This window comes from Solanum pennellii, chromosome 1 (genome assembly GCF_001406875.1).
Source record: "Solanum pennellii chromosome 1, SPENNV200".
NCBI lineage: Eukaryota > Viridiplantae > Streptophyta > Magnoliopsida > Solanales > Solanaceae > Solanum > Solanum pennellii.
Window position 1 is genome coordinate 1,934,194 of NC_028637.1, and position 22,359 is coordinate 1,956,552.

At 32.1% G+C, this 22,359-nt stretch overlaps 3 protein-coding genes across 3 annotated transcripts; 2 read left to right on the plus strand and 1 right to left on the minus strand.

Moving 5' to 3' along the window:
- The first annotated feature begins 124 nt into the window (after positions 1-124).
- On the plus strand, positions 125-3,048 carry LOC107011418. Its single transcript, XM_015210956.2, has 3 exons — positions 125-284; positions 389-462; positions 2,165-3,048. The coding sequence occupies exons 1-3, from the start codon at positions 265-267 to the stop codon at positions 2,845-2,847; spliced, it is 777 nt and encodes a 258-aa protein (XP_015066442.1). The 5' UTR covers positions 125-264; the 3' UTR covers positions 2,848-3,048.
- Positions 3,049-3,205: 157 nt separating this feature from the next.
- Positions 3,206-8,260, minus strand: LOC107028203 (serine/threonine-protein kinase rio2). The gene is made up of 13 exons (XM_015229278.2): positions 8,121-8,260; positions 7,626-7,746; positions 7,497-7,543; positions 7,325-7,395; positions 7,119-7,232; positions 6,860-7,035; positions 6,694-6,782; positions 5,861-5,978; positions 5,565-5,638; positions 5,369-5,416; positions 4,979-5,147; positions 4,128-4,259; positions 3,206-3,769 (listed from the first exon to the last, which is right to left on the minus strand). The coding sequence occupies exons 2-13, from the start codon at positions 7,707-7,709 to the stop codon at positions 3,503-3,505; spliced, it is 1,389 nt and encodes a 462-aa protein (XP_015084764.1). The 5' UTR covers positions 7,710-7,746; positions 8,121-8,260; the 3' UTR covers positions 3,206-3,502.
- Positions 8,261-16,724: 8,464 nt separating this feature from the next.
- LOC107007879 (receptor-like kinase TMK3) lies at positions 16,725-20,425 on the plus strand. The gene is made up of 2 exons (XM_015206710.1): positions 16,725-19,518; positions 19,655-20,425. Exons 1-2 carry the CDS (start codon positions 17,136-17,138, stop codon positions 20,161-20,163), a joined length of 2,892 nt encoding a protein of 963 aa, XP_015062196.1. The 5' UTR covers positions 16,725-17,135; the 3' UTR covers positions 20,164-20,425.
- The last annotated feature ends 1,934 nt before the right edge of the window (positions 20,426-22,359 follow it).

Consider the following 22,359-nt stretch of genomic DNA (forward strand, 5'->3'; position numbering starts at 1 on the left):
CCACCCCACCCCACCCCACCCCCCCTTCCCACACACACATGTTTTCTTAATAGAGAAGTTTACATAATGCAAAAGGGTAATTTTGTCATTTCAACCTTCAAATTCCATCGAAATCCGTGCCGAAAAGCAGACACAAAAAACCACGAAGGATACGCGTCTTCTGTGTCTATCATTTACTTAATAAGCAAAAACTGTTGTTCTTGATCAAATTTTCAGCACAAAAGATTCATTATATCCTTCTGTTTATCCAAAAAAAATTAAGAAATGGGGTTGCTTTCTAATAGGTAATCTGATTTTTTCCAATTTTTTTCAATTTTTTTGGTGGGGTTTTGAAGTTTTTACTGATTTATATCTTTGTTTTGTTCGTTTTTGGTGAAATGATTGACAGAATTGATAGAAGCAGCCTCAAACCTGGAGATCATATTTATTCTTGGCGTACTGCTTATATTTATGCTCATCATGGTTAGAATCTGAAATTTTCTGGTTTAATTTGATATCTTAATGTTGATGTAGAAAAATAAAAACTTGTTTTTTATGTTAAATAATGTTGATTTGAATACATGAACATTAAAAAAAGGCTTTAATCTGATGTTAAATGTTGATGTAAAAAAAAACAAAAAAAAACTTGTTCTTTATGGTAAATAATGTTTGATTGGATATGTATCCAAGGGTGTAGAACCATGAGGTCTCGGGTTCGAATTTCGATTTTTTCTTATTTGTTAACTTCTTGTTGGTGGGAGGTGGCAGGTGTTTCGAGAATTATGATAATACATGGGGTTGTTCTAGATTTTATTGATAGCATTTAAGGTTGTGTAGTAAAAGAACTTGTTTTTTTATGGTAAATAATGTTTAATTGGATATGTACCTATGGGTGTGGAACCATGAGGTTTCTGGTTCAAACTGCAAGTGATTTTTTCCCGGTTTGTAACTTGTTGGTAGGAGGTGGCAGGTAGGAGGTATCTCGGTTAATTATGGATACGAGATAATACATGGGGTTGTTCTAGATTTGTTGATAGCATTTAATGTTGAATGTAGAAAAAAATTGTTCTTTATGGTAAATAATGTTTAATTGGATATGTACCTATTGGTGTGGAACCATGAGGTGTCTGGTTCAAATCGCAAGTGATTTTTCCCTCGTTTGTGACTTGTTGTTGGTGGGAGGTAGCAGGTATGAGGTATCTCGGTTAATTATGGAAATGAGATAATACATGGGGTTGTTCTAGATTTGTTGATAGCATTTAATGTTGATATAGAAAAAAACGTGTTCTTTATGGTAAATAATGTTTAGTTGGATATGTACCTATGGGTGTGGAACCATGAGGTGTCTGGTTCAAATCGCAAGTGATTTTTTCCCCGTTTGTAACTTCTTGGTGGGAGGTGGCAGGTATGAGGTATCTCGGTTAATTATGGAAATGAGATAATACATGGGGTTATTCTAGATTTGTTGATAGCATTGAATTTTCAAGGCAATTGTGTTTTCTTTTTGAATTGTGTCTGTGAGTATTTAGATTTTGCTAAGTCTCTGTTGTTTCTATGTTTTTAGACTATAACTAGTTAAATTGATAAAAACTTTGTTCAAGTACGAAAACTTGGAATCTGTTCTTTTCATTTTGTCTAAGCCTGGTGGATAGATTTTTGTGGTACATGTGTCGGTGGGAGGTAGTAGGTACCTCTTGTGGAATGCGCGGTTATCATAAGCAATTAGGAACGAAATGCGTTATGTGAGTGATCCATTTCTTTGATCAAGTAATTCTCAGGGGTTACCTTTTTCTTGACTATGTGCTTTGTGATAGATCTTAGAGGGCTTTGCCAATATGGGGTGTAGCTCATTCACTTAATAAAGCAGTTAATTATAGAAGGGAAGATGATCCACTGATGTTATTCGTAAAATCCTGTAGTAATTTGCTTGCTACGGTGAAGGGTTATCGGTCTTTCTGTAAGTTCAAGGCAATTGGCTCGTTGCCAGTATTCACATTAGTCTAGAGAAGATTTGAAGTGCATAGATAATGTTATCCAAACGTTTGCGCTTTGGCATGTTATTTAAGTTTGATCTCGCTTATGCTTCTGAATCACTTCGACCATCTAGTTTCCTGATTACCTTGATTAATAAACTATAGAAAACAGAGATTATTTTGTAATAATATTGGATATGCCTAAATAACAGGTATCTATGTTGGGGATAATAAAGTCATTCACTTCACAAGACGTGGTCAAGAAGTAGGAACTGGAACCATTCTGGATCATATTTTGGTAAGTTCAATTCCAAATCGATCTACTGTTCCTTGTACTGTTTGCACTCCCCCTTCAGATGGTCACGGAGTAGTCTCGTCATGTTTGGACTGCTTTCTTGCTGGAGGTATCCTCTATCGGTTTGAATATGCTGTAACTCCTGCTATCTTCCTCGCAAAAGCACGTGGAGGAACATGCACTCTTGCAGTCTCGGATCCAGATGACATTGTAGTCCATCGAGCAAACTACCTCCTTACAAATGGCTTTGGACTGTACAATGTGTTCAAGAACAACTGTGAGGACTTCGCCATCTACTGTAAGACAGGACTACTCGTGGTAGATGATAGTACAATGGGACAAAGTGGACAAGCAGTGTCTATAATCGGTGGACCACTTGCAGCTGTTATGTCAACACCACTACGTCTAGTCACCACCAACGTTTATGGGATGGTAGCAACAGCTGTTGGGGTCTATTGTGCCAGTCGCTATGCAGCTGATATTGGTATGCGGAGGGATGTGATGAAAGTATCTGCAGAAGATCTAACAACAAGGCTAACAACTGGCTTGCTCCGAGTTGTTGAACCTAGTCTCGCAGTTTTGCCACCTACGACTAGCTAGTATCATTTCTTGATATGTAATAACGCGCTATAGAGTCGGAAAGTGAGCTTTCTTTTTAATATACATGGGAGCTTCTAGCTATATGTCTTGAGGCTCTGTATCTGTTGTACTTTATTATGTGTTGTTTTGCCTCCAAAAGAAGTTGTAATGTGATTGCAGATTTGTGATGTTGAATCTCAGATATGTTCCTTTTTCAGTGTATTTTATGGTTTCACATATCAACTCCCTCTATCGATAACGTAATATATCTACCCTATCACAGAAAAACGAACTTGGTCAGCAGGTAATTGATCTTCGTTTGATACGTTACATGCATCGAGATATAATCGACAGGAAAATCAATCGAAAATAGCAGAAGTATAACCAACAATAGAATATCTGAAGTAGTTCTTCACAACTACATAGCTGTTCTTGATTTATAATCTTTAGTAACCAACAGATACACATTTAACAATCTTGAGCCTATATGTTCTGCCAAACATGCTACCAAAATTTTAAATATACACCAGACAGACATTTAGGACAATGTATATATCCCAGTCGAAACTGAATCACTCAGTAACTTATCGATAGCTAGTTTAAATGATAATATTCTCTTCAACACCTTCGCGCAAAAGAAATTCCGTGGATTGCATATTCTTTAATAGTGTATACTTCACCAGCCACTCAATTGCTTATGGACCTTTGAGTTCTGTGAGGATTTCCCACCTTTGTCTTTGTATGTATTCCTCGAGGCAAAGTTCCTCTTGCCCCGATGGGCAGCCTGGATAGCCTTCTTCCTCTGCTTGCTCAGGCTTTTCTCTAGTTCAGGATCATCTTCAGACTCGGCCTCTTCCTCTTCCTCTTCCTCGGGATCATGTTCATCCCCAACTTGTTGGTTATCGTCGTGCTTATCATCTCCAGCTTGATGATTAACGTCTTCCTGCAAGAGAATATCTCTAGTAAATGCCAAGAGACACAGGAAATGTTCTCTTTTGCTTTACAGCAAAGCGCAGTATGTACAAAAATGGTTCATCGGTTGTCATCTCGTTTTTTATTTAGATTTATACGAGAACTGTTTGAGGCTCATCTGATGTTTCCATATTTCGGGTGAAATTCATATTAAAGTAGCACATTACTATGTTCAAATAGTAAAGAATGGTATAGAGAATTGGGTCCCAAATTCTCCTATCAACCAAACGAACCAGAAACATTTCATGTTATGACTTTAATCTGTAGTGAGATCACTACAAGTCTTTGCCTCTTCTCTCATTGTTTCTTAGTGGAGAAAGATGAATTACCTTCGCCAAGTTCAAGGATTCGAGCTGCTTGACGTTTGTGTTGTTAATGTCTTCTTCATCTTCTTCATCTTCTTCATCAGCAGTTCCTTCATCGTCAGAATCTGAATGATTTTCAAGTTCTCCCTCAATCAACTGCAAACAAAGTAGAGAATAACTACAAAGTCGAGTACAACAGGCGATTCAAATTCAAAATGGCAGGATATCACAAAGCTGCGATAAGTTTTTCTATGTTTGACACGAGAAGACAGACAATGTCGAGGTAATCATGTGCCAGGGCCATAACAAGCACAAAACCAGTCCCCCAGGTTTTCTGAAAGGAAAAATCAAAAATCGGCAACTTCATGCTTTTAAGTAAGCTTAACTCCTTTAAAGATAAGTGGCCTAGCCCCAAAAATTTTGGTTAAAATAAGTAAAGTTGTGGGGTTGCACGGAAAAGTAGAATCAGAAATCCCCATGACTGTGTAATAACCATGACATAGGAACAACATACCATAAAAGGAAAAGAAAATGCTTGTTCCCAAAAAATCAAGCTGCAAGCTTAAAAGACAAACTTTTTTCCCCTTCTCTTTTGTTGCCAGTCTATTTCATTCATGAGAAGGCAATAGAATATGAATATCTAAGTTACTCAGCAACAAATACCATCACATTTGTCACACAGTCGCAATATTCAAAGTTAAGTTTCCAGAATAATACGAGAGTCAGCTTCATTGGGGTTCCAAAAGAAGTCATTCAATCTAAACATAGTTTATTTTATTTGTTTCCCTTCTTACTGGAATAAGGCTATATCCAGAAAGTTTCTTCTTCTAGTAAGGTTCACAAATTTTAGTTGCAATTCAGCCATTTGATTGTACCTTTTCAAGCTCATCTTGATCCTTTCTCGTAAAACCACTGGCAGCAAGTTCTCTGTCCAAGAAACCGCTGTTCTTGTTTATTTCAGAAAATTGGGGGCGACCAACTTCATTTATGTCAACCTCCAAACCATCAGAATCATTTTCATTTTCATCAAAGGACATATTGTACCTAAAGATAGGTAAGAGAGATAAACTATGAGCTCACGCTTCAAAGGAAATTTCAGCGTCTGAAATTCATATGTAGCAGCAAAATAGTTATCAGGATAAAAAAGTGACTCCAAAAGATGAGTCCCAAAAATACATCATAAAGTGGAAGAAGTCTTCACAGGTAGCGTCTTGGTCAAACAGATGCACTTCTCCAAATAAACAGAAAAGAGTAAATTCACTAACCGCTTTGCAAAGAACTTATAGATGCACTCCACATCACGATCAAAGTACCTAACATGTAGAAACTTGTATCAGGGACAGCAATTTTGCTAAGAGCACAATCTATAGCACACAGTGGTCGAGATGAAGGGAGGGAACTAACAAGAAAAACAGAATTCTGAAAGACTGTTTAGATGGAATAAGATGGGAAATATCTTACATCTGAGCGTTAGGATGAGAGACTGACACCATTTGTGGGAAATCAATCATGGTGACCTTTTCATCATCATCAATCTGTAATCCAATAAGTTAAATAAGAATTATCAGCAAACTGACGAACAGGTCTAATATAAGCCTATACAATGAAAATCAGAGCAATTGAAACGGGCAAAGAAATGAAAATGGAACAACATATTCCAGTTGCACACTGGCGAACCAAGCTCATAAGGAACAAAAAAATATAGCAGTTAAATATAATGATAGCCTTAAATAAATCAAAGAAGGAATAGAAGATACCATTATATTAAATTCATTAAAGTCACAGTGAATAAGCCCGTGTTCTGCCAAACGAATAACAGCAGCAATGATTGTTTCAAAAACCACATCTGGGTTTTGCAGCTCCCTAACCTGCACACTATTATAACCATTTCTATAAGTTCTACAGCCACTATTTCTAGAAGAAACTAAAAATACAATAATAATGCACTGATAGCCGAAGATCAAGAATATGTTTTTTCTAAGGTTAAGTTCATAGATAACAATTTCTTTTACAGATTAACATAATTCTCATAATGCTATTAATAGAGTATCCAAGCATTCCATTTATTACAAGGAGTTGCTGCTATAAGCACAAAATAGATTAGACAAGATTATAGGGTTTATGCAGGAGCGAGAATCCCTAAATAGTATTTGGGAAGAAAAATTAACATTACCAATTTAGTTAAGGTCAAAGGTCAGTTTAGCCACATAATTTGATCATCTAAAGGTAGATGAAGCTAACATACTTAAGAAAGGAAAAACACAGAACATGATAGGAGAACTGCTATGAAGCAAGCTATGGAGAATCCAATTACTACTACACAAAAAACTCAATTACTGAAAAATTATGATTATACTAAACCTCAAATACCACAAAAACTATATTTTCTAGGTTATGATGGTGATTAGAAATACACAACTCTTCTTGCATCCTTATGGCTAATATTATAAAGCTAGGTATAGACTAAAAATGTCGCATATGTACTGGTACTAATTAAGTAATAACACCAAGTTTACAGAAGTTCAGAGATATTAGGAAACTCTAGTATAACAGATAATCTCCATCGTTACTATATTTGTGCAATACTTACAGTGGATAGCCTGGGACAAGTGACATAAGCACACAATGTCGGTTGCAATCCACAGCCTGAGGAACAGGAAATCCATGTTCTTCTAGTGCCTGTTTACACAAGTGTTTAATATCAAACAAATCTCCTAATTCAAAGACGATACGGCAAATTAGAGAGCTGCACTTACCTTCATAAAAGCAAACTCTTTCAAGGCAGCAAGTCGGGATAAGTACAGCCAATTGTAGCTACTACGATGCCTCAAATAGTCACGTTTTGATTTGACTGCCCTAAAAGAAACCCTACCAAGTCTGTGCAACTTCATTGCAAGAACTGTGCCATCTTCCTTTACAACCTCAAAAATATCTAAAAAAAACGGATACATTTAAGTATAAATTATAAAGTAACAAAAACAACAGTTAAACACAAGAATATTGATAAAAGATTACCAGACTCTTTTCCAACACCAATTTGACGACCCACTCCATTAAACATTCCACGATTAACCAAAGTCTTTATCGCAAGGAAATCATAACCAAGGTAGGTGAGTCGAAATCCATCATCTACACAGCAATGTTAAGAAATAAAATTCAGAACAAAAAGGTAGCCCCAATACTGTAGCTTTTAACAAAACAAAAACAATCAAAACACTCACATTTAGAAGAGTCATGATGCACTAATTTGTGCTTTAGCAAATTCTTCAACACTTTATATGTGCCTCCATGCCTAAAAACAATTAAACATAACTATAAAAACAAAAAAAAAGAAAAAAAATAACAAAACAACACAACAGCTAGTGTATTTTCAATTCAGAAAAATGGACTAACTTGAGGCGAGCAATCCGGTCAATGAGCTCACAAGGCACAATCTCATGCTGAAAAAGCCAAAACACGAACCATCATAAACTGAAAAGAAAACAAATAAAAGTCGAAAAGGGTGTATACGATTTTACAGACATTGCGCATTCCCATCTCAACGGCAGTAAGGACCCTGAAATCATCTTTCGAAAGGTATCTCAAAACGTTAACATCCAACTTCATCTTATCCTCTGTTGCTGCTGTTAATGATTGCTAACACCTTCATACAAAAAACCCACCAAAGATTATGCAATTTAGACAAAATATTGAGAAGTTTGAGGATTATAATCAGCTCCAAGAGCTACTATACAAAGTTAATTTTAGGACAGACAGAGATAAGATAAAAGGAACCAATTACACTAGCTTGAACACCATAACATCTGAACCTAAAAAAGATCATAACTTTACAAAAGATAAACAAGAAACATGTAAAGGGTCGAAACCCCATATCAGTTACTACACAAAAATCATTGAATCTTTGATTTTTATTCCTGTTCTGTACACAACAACTATGGCTCCAAACACAACAAAATACTAAACTAAATTTCTAACAAAAAAAAAAAGGTTAATTGATAGAATGAGTACAATACTTACTTGTTAATGGAAGATTATTGAAACTTCAAGAAGAGAAAAACTGAGTTGCTGAAGAAAATTACTCGAAAAATTGAAGGCTTTTGAGCTAGTGAAAAAAAAAAAGAGTTCAAACAAACCTAGACGAATCCCTAAAAAAAGAACAAAAAAAATTAAAAGAAAAATTAAAAAATTAAAAATTATTTATTTTTCTTAATTCGAAAATGCTTGGTAAATTTATATCTATCAAATAAAAAAAAAATTGGAATTTGATGTGTAAAAGTTTTTGCTTTTTAAAAATATATATGTTCAAATATTAAACTATAAATATAAAGTATTACCCTTCTAAAATACTAGTTCGGAGAATATTTTTGATACAAAAGTATTAATCAAAATAAGTTGATTTTTGACCAGGTTGTTGTATGTTGGATCGAACAGAACTTGCATAAAAAGTATTGGAATTTTTTTTTGGGTGGACAGGGGTTCATTTTTCATTTGATATCATATTAAAATTCGATTAATTCAAATTTGTTGTATAGGTACACTAAGGAGAAGTAGGATTGTTTTTAACTCAAGACTCGAAATCAAAACTCCTGGTTAAAGAAGGAACATTTCTATCTACTATACCGTATTCTTTAATAATAGTATTGAAAAATTTGATTTGATGATTAATTAATTTTAAATTTTAGAAAAATTGATATTAATTCGACAATCCATAAATTTTAACTAAACAACTTTAAATCGATCACAACATTTAAAATTGAACTACACAATATCTTAATGGGCTTCATTATTTCAATTTTGACCCAACAATACCCAATGGACTTAGAATCCAACTTGAATGTGGAAAAGCCCAATGGGCTTAAACAGCACTCACACAAACATATTTTGAAAAATGAAACTTTTTTAGAAAAAATAATTTAAATAGACGCCGAATCTATCGTTTAAACTAAAACTTATGTGTACATATACACATGTAATATCACAAAGTGAGGTATGAAAGAATAGAATGTACCCAAATATTAGTTTTCAGAAAGGGTATGTTTCGATACGTTGTGTCAAAATAATTTTCCTTTTTGGCGTTAAAACTCTTGTGATTATCGGTAGAATATTGTAATAGAAAAGTAAATATATTATAAAAAAATAAATCAAACTATTATATATAGTAATATAATCTTTTTAATGAATGACCTTTATAATAAAGTTTGATTGTATAACCTAAATATAATTAGCTTTACACACACACATATATATATAACGTCATTTTCATCATCTTTTATTTACTTGATTTATAAGATTTCATTGTTTATTTGCTAGTGAATCATCTAAGTTGATCTGTTAAAATATGATTACGTAATACAATAAAAAGTCAAGTATGAACTCTCTTTTAATTTACTATCTGAAGTTCGATATCTATTTTGTGATTCAGCTAATTTAAATTCGAATGGAAAAGTCTCACTTTGACAAATACTAAGCCCTTCATAGCAAAGACGTTCAACTTCATTCTCAAAACTCAAATTCGATAATCGATCTTTAATAAAAATTAAAAAAATATATTTATCACTCTATCACCATCGTTATTTTTTTTTTTTAATAATGAAAATTATTGTAGCAGACTAACCCAATTATTCATTGTAACGTGGACCAAATTGATTGAATAATGTAGCAATTGGTCCAAACAATTTTTTCACACTTGTGTGGATAAGAATTTTTAATATTTTTCAACAATTTATAGCTATTGGTCCAAACAAATCTTCTTCTTTTTCTTATAAGTGGGGTTGGAAATTCAGTGAGTGGCTGATTTTTTTTTGAAATATCGAACGAATGGATCAGATCGACTTTAAAAATGAAAAAATTGTTCATATTTACTTATTCATTATATAATAATAATAATAATAATAACAAGAAGAATATATTCAGTTTAATACTATAAATAGAATATGAGGAGAGTAGAATGTACGTAGATTTTAATTATGTCTTATAGAGATGAATAACTTGTTTCTGATTGACCATAGGTTATTTCGATACTAACAATAAATGCCCTTTTGTATTTATCTAGTTTAGAAAAATAAGATATAATTTATTATTTTATATTTATTTATTTTCTTATGTTAAGTACTATAATTAAATCTATTCATTTCTTAGTATATATAAACTAATTTATTTATTATTTTTTAAAAAATATATTAAATTTAAATATGAAGGAAGAAAATAATAAGGTAGAATAATCTCCAAACAAAGAAAGTGATTATGTTTCATTAATATTTATCTCTTTCGAGATTTAATATATCATGTATTATGTGTGTTTCACTAAATTTTCTTTTTTATATGTCGATCGTGCGTTACGAAACCTCTATTTTTAAGTTCTCTTCGCACGATAAAAAACAAATTAACCAAATAAATTATCACTAACGACACAATTTATTTAATAGATATTGAATCTCCTTTCCTCATTTCTTTTGCATTATTTTCACCTTTTGGTCACTATCATTAATCCAAATCACTTTCAAGTTGCACATAATGCACCATGTTATAATATTCTAAATATTTTTTTCTACTTTTATGTGGGCTCACACATACATTAAAGTTAATTAAATTATATTTTTTACTTATAATTAGCTAGACTTAATTATGAAGCTTTATAAAAATCATATGCACTTCAAAAAAAATATACTAAAGATAAATTACACTAGTTAAAAAATAGTCATTATTATAGAGTTTTGTCCAATAAAAATTAAAATTTCATGATGATATCAATTTTTCAATTATAAAAATCGAGAATTTGAAATTTCATGATAATATCTATTTTTTCCAATTAGGAGAGATGAAAAATAATTATTTGTAAATTTTAACTTTTATGTTAATATTAATATCAACTCTAAAACTTGGTACTTGTTACAAGGAATATATTTCAAAGACAAAAAGGCATTTATTTAGATTTAGCAGACAATTGCTTTTGCATTTTATGTTATAAAATATTCCCACAAATTCTACTCCAAATATTGACCAGACCCACTTTGTCTATAGGCATCATCTTATAAAGCAAGATAATAATTAATTAAAAATATATTTATTTTTATTTTATTCAATTTTATATTTTTGTTTTTTTAAGATTCATAAGGATCGAGCCCTTATAAGAGGCGTTCCTATAGACACCTGTCAAAGTTTTCGGCTTGCACGACGATTTCTTCCTGTTGGAGTTTTAGGAGTATTGCTTACAAAGGCACTTACACAAACTAGCCGAAAGTCATATCTAAGAAAGTGACTACTAGCTAAAGTACTGGTTTAAAAACCTAGCTTTTTAGCGATAGAAGGGTTTTCCAATTAAGTCGAAGATATAGGTCGACGTTTTACGTTGGTCATCGACCTTTTTGCATTCCTCATCTTCCTCCTACCCTTCATATCACGAGAAGAAGTAAAAAGTGACGAAGCCAGAATTTCGACTAAGGAGTATCAAAATATAAAGAAGTAAAATCACGTAGCAGTCAAAGAGTGTCAGTATATATATATACATATACATATATATATATATATATATATAAATATTTTTATTCTAGCTACAGATAATTTTTCGACGAAGGAATATCGATTGACATTCTTCAACTGTATGTAACTCCATCACTAGAAGTAAGGATCCATATAACCAACTTAAATTGTTTGGGATTGAGGCGTTATAATTATAATTGTTTTAGATATTTTCATTTTAGTTTTAAAACAAGTCTAATAAGTTATAAGATGAAATGCATTTTCAATATTCCAAAAAGAAAAAGAAGAAAGTTATTAGAATTTTTTGTTATAATTAGTTGAATCATATTGCTCAAATTTCAAAAGGATTGACTTTAGATTTTTTTCTTTGATGTATATGTTATTAATTGATGGTGCCAATTAATGGACTAACACATATTTGCTTAGTGTCAAAAATCAATTTTTCCTTGACAAATTAGTCTAATCTATCTTATTATTGTTGAAGAAATTTGTCTCGTTACGTTTAAAAGTAAAAAACCTAGATTGAGCAATTAATAAAAAAGACATGAATAATTTGACAATCGAACTCTATACATTCTTAAAATGCAAGATTGATGTTGAGTGGGAAAAATGCTTATAACACACGAATTTTCAATGGGAAAATTCCGATTAAAAATTGTCAAAAATTAATTCATTAAATATATTTCTGACGAATTTAAAATCTCGCTTTTTCAATGATATTATGACAAAAATGTTCAATAAAAAATCACTTTTTTTTTAAACTTTACACCTCTAAAATGCAACTTAATATGGTTGTGATATTGAATTACCACTCACTTTAAAAAAATTTATTTATTACTACTTGTGATTTCTTCAATAATTAGGGTTTAAATTTGATTAATAATACTAATCTTTAAATGGCACTTATGAAATTTGTAGCACTTAGAAGGGTAATTCCAACACCGACCTAATAGTCCCTAAATAAACTTTAGACATAACATAAGATTTTTGTCAATTCAAAGACAAAAATATTTTCTTTTTATTAAAATAGTAATTAACATTAGTATTTTTTTAATTAAGGCAAAACAAAAAGTTAATTATAAAAGTATTATTAAAGCCCCAACTTTTTGACTTATTTGGACTTAAGTCCCCACAAATGGGACCTCATTTTGTCTTCACCTTTGTGGTTAGGCTTGCTTTGCAAAGCATGCCCTACCAAAATAATGTCACACTTAAAAATAACTATATATTTTTTAATAACGGTGGTGTTTAAGTCTGTTTGTGTAAATTTACTCGCCACTACTGATTTCAGGTTTTGGTATAAGAAAAACAAAGAGGTTTGCGGTACATTGTCAGCTAACATAAAATATATCAGTTCATGATAAATTATTATACACGATATTTGTTTTGTTTGATATGCATTAAGTTTTAATGAAATTTTGATGATTGATATTGTCGATCTTAACTTTTTTTGGGGAGTAAGATATGGTAGTTATTGTTGTTCCTTATGATTGCGGTGTTTGAGTCAATTTATATGCACCATAACTATATTTTTTTGGGGAGAATATACTATTTCCTCTAGCTCAATATCAGATATTTCTGCTACCAAGGTTAAGACACAAGGAAAAAAATCACGAAATATTTCTGTCTTCGTTGAATTTAAATTCGAAATCGCATAATTATCTCAACTTTATTGATTATTAGACCATACGACATAATCAATTAATTTAATACTTCTTATAATAAAGAAAAGATTCAACGTACGTTCAATCCATCCTGTTTAGCAGAAAGACGGATATTCCTTGCTCATTATCAGACAGTCACTTATTAACAAACTTCGTATGGGGAAAATAGTTTTCATTTCCCATCTCATGGAAAACCCTTTTCGCTCCGCTTAGCCTTATCCTTCTCTAGGGGTATTTTAGTGATAGGTTCTATAGGAACTGGACGATCCTATTTGGTCAAATACCTAGCGACAAACTCCTATGTTCCTTTCATTACGGTATTTCTGAGGTTTAAACAAAAATATATATTAAGGATTCGACTAATTTAAAGTTTTGCTACATAAAATCCATTCGAAAGGAAAATATTCCTCATTAAAATTTAAATTTGATATCTTTAATTTAGATTTAACGATAGAAAAATCCTACGATCATCCCACCAAATAAATAAAAAAATTTGCCATTATATTTGTATTATTCTATAAGTAGAATAATTGATCCAATATATGTACTAGTCATCTATTGTTTTTATTTTTTAATTTTTTTTGAGATATCCATTAATTAACCTCAGTATTTAATGGATGAAACTATGATATAAAATTATATTTTGTTTATTATTTTTGTTTCTTGGCTTGTTGGCTGGGAATCAAAGACTTCAAACGTAAGAAATAACAACATATATATATGTCATTATGTAAACATTACTTTAAATTAATTAAAATGTAGTTTTTCTTGTCTTTTTACATAAGAAATATGTTATATTTAAATCATATAATAACAACATACATATATGTCATTACCTAAATATTACTTTAAATTACTTTAGATGTATTTTTTCTTGTCTTTTTACATAAGAAATATGTTATATTTAAATTATACGTAGAATTATGTTATTCTGAGTATAAAGTAATAATATATATTTAACATACTCCGTGGGACGTGAGTAAGAAAAATATTTAATATTAGTATTTCAAATTTATCAAAATTACTAATTAAAAGTTAAACATATTTCTGCTTAGTTGGTTGACTATCTGAATTATTATAGGTTAATGATGAGGGTTTAATTTTCCATATATATATATATTAAAGGACTTATACACTTATTGAAACCTAGTTTCTTATCATTTGGGGCAAATTCCATGAACCTTAAATGGCAAAATAGAGCAAAATAAATGTAGAAATTAATAATCCACTTTACCATGAAGGGAAAAACAGAAGCTACTTGGAAGTTAGTAGGATAAAAGGACAGTAATAGAAATGGTATTTATAAAAAAAAAGTAACTTTTAAAATTTATGATTTAAATTATATTTATATATATGAGATCTTAAATATTTTATAATGTATATACATATAGTTATAATTTTATAGACATTTTAAAACTTGTAATCTTAAATATTCATAAATTCATGTTTTGATGAACGATTCTATCAGAGTATAATGTGTAAAATAAAATGGTCAGAGTTACATTATTTTAAAACTATAGAATTATGTCTTTATTTTTTCGAACGAACTAATAAAAAAGAATATGTCACATTAATTGAAACAGAAGAAATAGTTTATTAGTAATATATGTAAAACAGATCAAAGTACAAGAAGTCTCTTCCTTTCACGTAGTAAATTTTTAAGAGAGACGAACTTACGAGTTACAGACCTCTCTCTGACCTAATAACAAATATCGCCTCTTCGTTCGACTCTCTCTAAAGAAAGAGTTCGTTTTTTTCCAACTTTCTTTCCGATAACATGTTAGAAAATTTCCGATATAACACTTCTTAATTTCGAATAAAGAATGAAAAATACAAGATCTAAATCGTATTTCCTAAAAGTAATACAATATACTAATAAATTTAAACAACCTCCACATGGTTGGAAGTGGGCTCTTAATGATTGTTCACTCACAAGTAGAAATTGTAATTTACCAAAATTATGCCCAAAACATGATTATTATTATCTTTTTTTTTTAATTTATATTTTCTATTTTTCTTAATTACCAAATATAGTTAAATTATTTGTTTCATTATAAAAATTAAGATATTTAATCATCAAATATCAATATAGTATATTATATAAAAATATCTCACTATAACAGTCATAAATTTGATAGGTAAAAGATTAGCTTACAAAATATGAAAAATTAAATATTCAAATTTATATTGTTTTACTCATTAAAAAATCTACCTACTAATATTATTGTAGGAATATAAAAATTTTTAACTTTAACAAATATACAACTACTTAAACTTCATTGGTACAATTAATATTCATGTGCATTAATAATCATGTTTTCTTGTTAGGCATGCAATAAATAATTAATATGTAGTTAACAAAATACTTTTGTAAAATATTTCTAATATAAAAAAAAAATAAAGTTAGTCTAAAGTATAATAAAATTAATATTGAACCTGCAATAAAGTAAACCACACATTTTGGGATGGGAGGAGTGGTAGTACTTTTGAATTTTGATAGTATAGAGTAATAACAACTAAAATTTCAATATTTTCTTTGGAGAGATATATTTTATTTAATTTGTTTCGTTTCGATATTTAATATTTATTTTAAATTTTTGATTAATTTTAATTTATGATATATTTTTTATGCTTAAATATGAGATTTTTAATGCAATTTGTTTTTTTAATGGAATTAAAGTAATCGATTTTTTTTTTCTAAAAAAGAGAGTTTTTAAATTAAATCTCGGATATTATCACTTATTTCAAAAGCTAGCTAAGAGAATGAGGATTTGCTCAAAGTCTTATAAACGCTCAAAATTTTATTTTTTCACGATGTGAGATATTTCATTCATCACTTCTTCGTATATGAATTTGTATATTCTTTATCCAAAGTTCTATTGTCTAATTCGCGGTGCATACACATTTACGAACATGTATTTTCACCTCCCACAATTTTCAGCTTTTTAGGGCCTCGTATTGAACCTGACTTTGACATTTTGTCAAATTAGATCTTGAACCTGACTGAAAATCTAAATATTAGTTCAAAATAAAGAAAATTGTCCGAACTTTATAAAGAGTTCAAAAATATCATTTGTTGGCCAAATGTTATATTCATCACTTCAAATTCTTATTTTAGAGGGGTTCTCATCCACTGTTTAGCATCTGCATTGAAGTTCGACTAAATTCACATTCGTGTCGGAAAAGTCTCACAGTGGTGTAAACGCTCTCTAACAAAATCGACTCTGTATCTTAAGGACTTAAATCCAAAACCTCTTATTAAAAATGAATGAACACTTACCAAACCACCGTTCGATCACTTTATATTACTTTCCCAACCAACCCTACCAAGTCCATCTTGAATAAGACTTGATGAAAAACATGAAATCAAAAAAAAAATAAAAAAAATTACTCCAATAAATACACACACATATATGTATGAAAATGACCATAATACCCCTACAAGTTCTTGTCTTCGAGACAAATTTTCCCTCTAAACATACCATTATTATATGGTGCAAGTTTGTCACTTTCTTGGATTAGCATTCTTTAGATGAAAAATCCACTTTTATATGGTCATTTCTTGCAGCTAAATCTTCATTTATCATAAAAAAGATCAAATTTTTTGGATTACTCTGTAAAAACTACTGTGTTGTCAGCAAGAACAACACCATAGTAGTAGCAAATAGCAAGCATTGTGCTTTTTCTCACTCCAATTATCACTCTCTTTCTCCTTTTTTGTGTTTTGGGGTTTAGTGATCTGAACCCCATGTTTTCCACATCTTATTGTCTCAAGATTTGACATGGGGGTCTTCAAGAATCAACCTCATTAGGTGACAAAGATTGTAGCTTTCTTGATTTTTGTTGTAGTGGGGTTTTTTTTTAGTTGAATGTTAATGCAAATGTTCAAATGTTGTTGCTTTGTGGATCATCTATGGAGTTTTATTTTCACCACATATGGTTTATTGTAGCTTTGTTTCTTGCTTTTGCTTCACTTGTTTTCACTGTCACTGACCCTAATGACTTGTCTGTTATTAATGAGTTCAGAAAAGGGTTGGAAAATCCTGAGGTCTTGAAATGGCCTGAAAATGGTGGAGACCCTTGTGGTTCTCCAGTTTGGCCACATATTGTGTGTAGTGGTAGTAGAATTCAGCAGATTCAAGTTATGGGGTTAGGGTTAAAAGGCCCTTTACCTCAAAACTTGAATAAGTTGTCTAGGTTGACACATTTGGGGTTGCAAAAGAATCAATTTAGTGGAAAGTTGCCATCTTTTAGTGGTTTATCTGAATTGAGCTTTGCTTACTTGGATTTCAATCAGTTTGACACAATCCCATTAGATTTTTTTGATGGACTTGTGAATCTACAAGTTTTGGCTTTAGATGAAAATCCTCTAAATGCTACTAGTGGTTGGTCATTGCCAAATGGGCTTCAAGATTCAGCTCAGTTGATCAATTTAACAATGATAAACTGCAATTTAGCTGGTCCTTTGCCTGAATTTCTTGGAACTATGTCTTCTTTAGAGGTTTTGCTGTTGTCTACAAATAGGCTTTCAGGGCCTATTCCAGGTACTTTCAAGGATGCAGTGCTGAAGATGCTTTGGTTGAACGATCAGTCGGGTGATGGTATGAGTGGTTCAATAGATGTTGTTGCAACTATGGTATCACTTACACATCTTTGGCTTCATGGGAATCAATTTTCAGGTAAAATTCCAGTAGAGATTGGTAATCTAACAAATCTGAAGGATCTCAGTGTGAATACAAATAACCTTGTTGGATTAATCCCTGAAAGTTTAGCTAATATGCCATTAGACAATCTTGATTTGAATAATAATCATTTTATGGGACCAGTTCCTAAGTTCAAGGCTACTAATGTTAGTTTTATGTCCAACTCTTTTTGTCAAACCAAACAAGGAGCAGTATGTGCCCCTGAGGTTATGGCACTTTTAGAGTTTCTTGATGGGGTGAATTATCCTTCTAGGCTTGTTGAATCATGGTCTGGAAACAACCCTTGTGACGGACGTTGGTGGGGAATAAGCTGTGACGATAACCAAAAAGTTAGTGTTATAAACTTGCCCAAGTCTAATCTTTCCGGGACCTTGAGTCCTTCAATCGCGAACCTTGAAACCGTTACTCGCATTTATCTTGAATCAAATAATCTTTCTGGTTTTGTTCCATCTAGTTTGACTAGTTTGAAATCTCTGTCTATTCTTGATTTGAGTAATAACAATATTTCCCCGCCTTTGCCTAAATTTACCACCCCTTTGAAACTTGTTCTAAATGGAAATCCAAAGCTGACTTCTAATCCTCCGGGAGCAAATCCTTCACCAAACAACAGCACAACTCCCGCAGATTCACCCACGTCGTCTGTACCATCTTCACGACCCAACAGTTCAAGCTCTGTGATCTTTAAACCCGGTGAACAGTCACCTGAAAAAAAGGACTCGAAGTCAAAGATAGCTATAGTTGTGGTTCCTATTGCTGGTTTTCTACTTTTGGTTTTTCTTGCTATTCCACTGTACATTTATGTCTGTAAGAAGAGTAAAGATAAGCATCAAGCTCCAACTGCTCTTGTGGTTCATCCCAGAGATCCGTCTGATTCGGATAATGTGGTCAAGATTGCGATTGCCAATCAGACTAATGGAAGTCTTTCCACAGTAAATGCAAGTGGTTCTGCTAGCATACACAGTGGTGAATCCCATATGATCGAAGCTGGGAATTTGCTCATATCGGTTCAAGTACTTCGGAATGTGACTAAGAATTTTTCTCCGGAAAATGAACTTGGGCGTGGTGGTTTTGGTGTGGTTTATAAGGGAGAATTAGATGATGGGACACAAATAGCTGTCAAAAGAATGGAGGCTGGTATTGTTAGCAACAAAGCTTTGGATGAATTTCGATCTGAAATTGATGTCCTCTCAAAAGTCCGGCATCGACATTTAGTGTCTCTACTGGGATACTCTGTTGAAGGTAGTGAAAGAATTCTGGTTTATGAGTACATGCCACAAGGTGCACTTAGTAGACATCTTTTCCGCTGGAAAAACTTCAAGTTAGAGCCTCTCTCTTGGAAGAAAAGGCTTAATATTGCCTTAGATGTTGCTAGAGGTGTGGAGTATCTACACACACTAGCACATCAGAGCTTCATTCATAGAGATCTCAAATCCTCAAATATCTTGTTGGGTGATGATTTCCGAGCAAAAGTATCCGACTTTGGACTTGTGAAACTCGCTCCTGATAAAGAGAAATCTGTTGTCACCAGGCTGGCCGGAACTTTTGGATATCTGGCACCTGAATATGCTGGTAAGCAATTTTTTGCTTACTTTGTCAGAGAAAAGATAGTTTTTTAAAAATGCATGTTAATGTGAATAGCATCTTATTATTTTGCATACCCGATGTGCTGTTTTCTGAACTAACATGAGATGTTTATCTGGTCCAGTTACGGGTAAAATCACCACAAAAGCTGATGTATTTAGCTTTGGTGTTGTGCTAATGGAGTTGTTAACTGGGATGATGGCACTTGATGAGGATAGACCTGAGGAAAGCCAGTACTTGGTTTCGTGGTTCTGGAACGCCAAATCCTCTAAAGAGAAGCTTATGACAGTCATTGATCCAACTCTAGACGTGAAAGATGAGATAACCGAGAGCATTTCCACCTTAGCTGAACTTGCTGGTCATTGCACTGCAAGAGAACCTGGTCAACGGCCAGATATGGGCCACGCTGTAAACGTGCTGTCCCCACTTGTTGAGAAATGGAAGCCTCTTGAGGATGATCCAGAGGACTATTGTGGTATCGACTACAGTCTTCCCCTCAATCAAATGGTCAAGGGCTGGCAAGAATCGGAAGGAAAAGACTTAAGTTACGTGGACCTCGAGGACAGTAAGGGTAGTATCCCAGCAAGACCAACTGGATTTGCAGATTCATTTACATCAGCTGATGGTAGATAATGGAGGTACTTCTATGTAGTAGATGTAGATATCAATTTTCTTTGTATTGTATTGAGATTTTGATCGTATTCTCCACGTGCCTTCGTTCATTTCTCCCCCTACAATGTGAATGTATTAGAAATTCAAACTATGTGTAGCCTCAGTTCCTTCTGTAGATATAAAATAGTGGTGAAGGAGAACTATACATCGCTCAGTTAAACTCTTCGCTCAGTCACTATTTTCATCTTCTACATGGTGAGATTTAAGAGCATTTTGTACACCATTGCTTATTTTCGTCGTTTAGTTTGCTGCTTCAGAAGTTCTGTATTGAGAAACATACTGACGTTGAAATAGCCCGGTAATAGAATATGTCGTTTGATTCGAAGAATCTAACCATATAGCTTCTTCCTTCTGCTCAAATATGGCAACACTTGGAGAAGTTAACCCTTAATGCTTCCCTACTGTTGCAAGTTAACCCTTATGCTTCCCTACTGTTGCTTTGAGTAAAAGTATGATATATGTTGCTCGAACTCTTCAAAAAGCATTATCACGTGTGTATTAGATTCTCCGGAAGCTATGGTTCTTGGAGTATCCGACACAAGTGCAAGCAACATCATTTTTGGAGGGTTCGAGCATAGTATTAAATTATCTTATTTTGTTGATCACATTTTAATTTAAAGTTAATATGTTCTTTACCTTTGATCTTTTGACACTTAAAAATGGAGTCCGAAACTTAAAGGGTACAAAATATTAACAAAAATTCCAAAACGGTATATAAAATTTTAATAAAACCAAAACGGTAAAATCGCTGCAGATGCAGCGACTTACCTCACCTGAAAAAGCAAAATCGCTGCCTCAGCAGCGATTTTGCAAAAGTTATTTTTTTTTAATAAAAAAATGAAATCGCTGCCTAAGTAGCGATTTCAAAATTTTGTTTCTTAGAAATCGCTGCCTTGGCAGCGATTTCATTTTTTTTAATTATATTTTTTTAAAAAAAATAAAGTATATCGCTGCCAGGGCAGCGATTTATAAAAAAAAAAAATTTATAAAACGCTGCCCAGGCAGCGACTTTATGAAATTTTTTTTTTATTATAATTTTTTTTTATTTTTATGAAACGCTGCCCAGGCAGCGACTTTATGAAGAAATTTTTTTTTTCATAAAGTGGTCCATTAGTATGCTGCAGGAGACAATTTATTTTATAAAAAAAAAAAAAAAAATTCATAAAGTCGCTGCCTTGGCAGCGATTTATTTTATAATTTTTTTTTTCTTGCAGCAATTTAAAAAAAATAAATTTATAAATCGCTTTCCTGGCAGCGATATACCTTTTTTTTTAAAAAAAAAATGAAATCGCTGCCAAGGCAGCGATTTCTAAGAAGCAGCGATTTCATTTTTTTATTAAAAAAAATAACTTTTGCAAAATCGCCGCTGAGGCAGCGATTTTGCTTTTTCAGGTGATGTAAGTCGCTGCAGATGCAGCGATTTTACCGTTTTGGTTTTATTAAAATTTTATATACCGTTTTGAAATTTTTATTAATATTTTGTACCCTTTAAGTTTCGGACTCCTTAAAAATGCATGGCTTCTAGTAAAATCCTCATACTCTTACGAACTATCGACATATTTGAAGAATCCGAGCAACATAGTCCCTTAGTGAGTCCTCAAAACGCCAATAATAAAAGAATGCAAGTTTTCTTGAACGGGAGCCTTGAAATGATGACACTATTTTCGTCTGATCATATATAACGGTACGAATATTGCCTTGGAGCAACAATGTAGTAGTTTTCGTGTGACCTATAAGTCACAGTACAATTTCTTTTGAGCGATAGTACAATTTCCGCGATACAGTTATCGAAGTCACGAGTTCGAACCGTGGAATAAGAAAACAATAATATCATTGTCAAAATCTAGCTGAACTTCAAGATTGTCATTTTCAAGCCATCAAAAAATGGTCTTTAAACTAACCAACAAATTAGATTACTTGATTTACATGGAATTAAGACTATAATTTGTACACTTATTAATATAATTAGCATAATTAGATATTATTCATGCATGAATCACTTTATATTTGGTCCACATATTTGGTGCTAGTCCTTATCACTTTTCATATGTCCCTAACCAAAATATCAACAAAACAAAACACAATCTTGTGACTCCTAATTTTTTTTTAATTAAAAATAAAATAAAATTTGATGGTCGGTATTCATCTGATCGATTT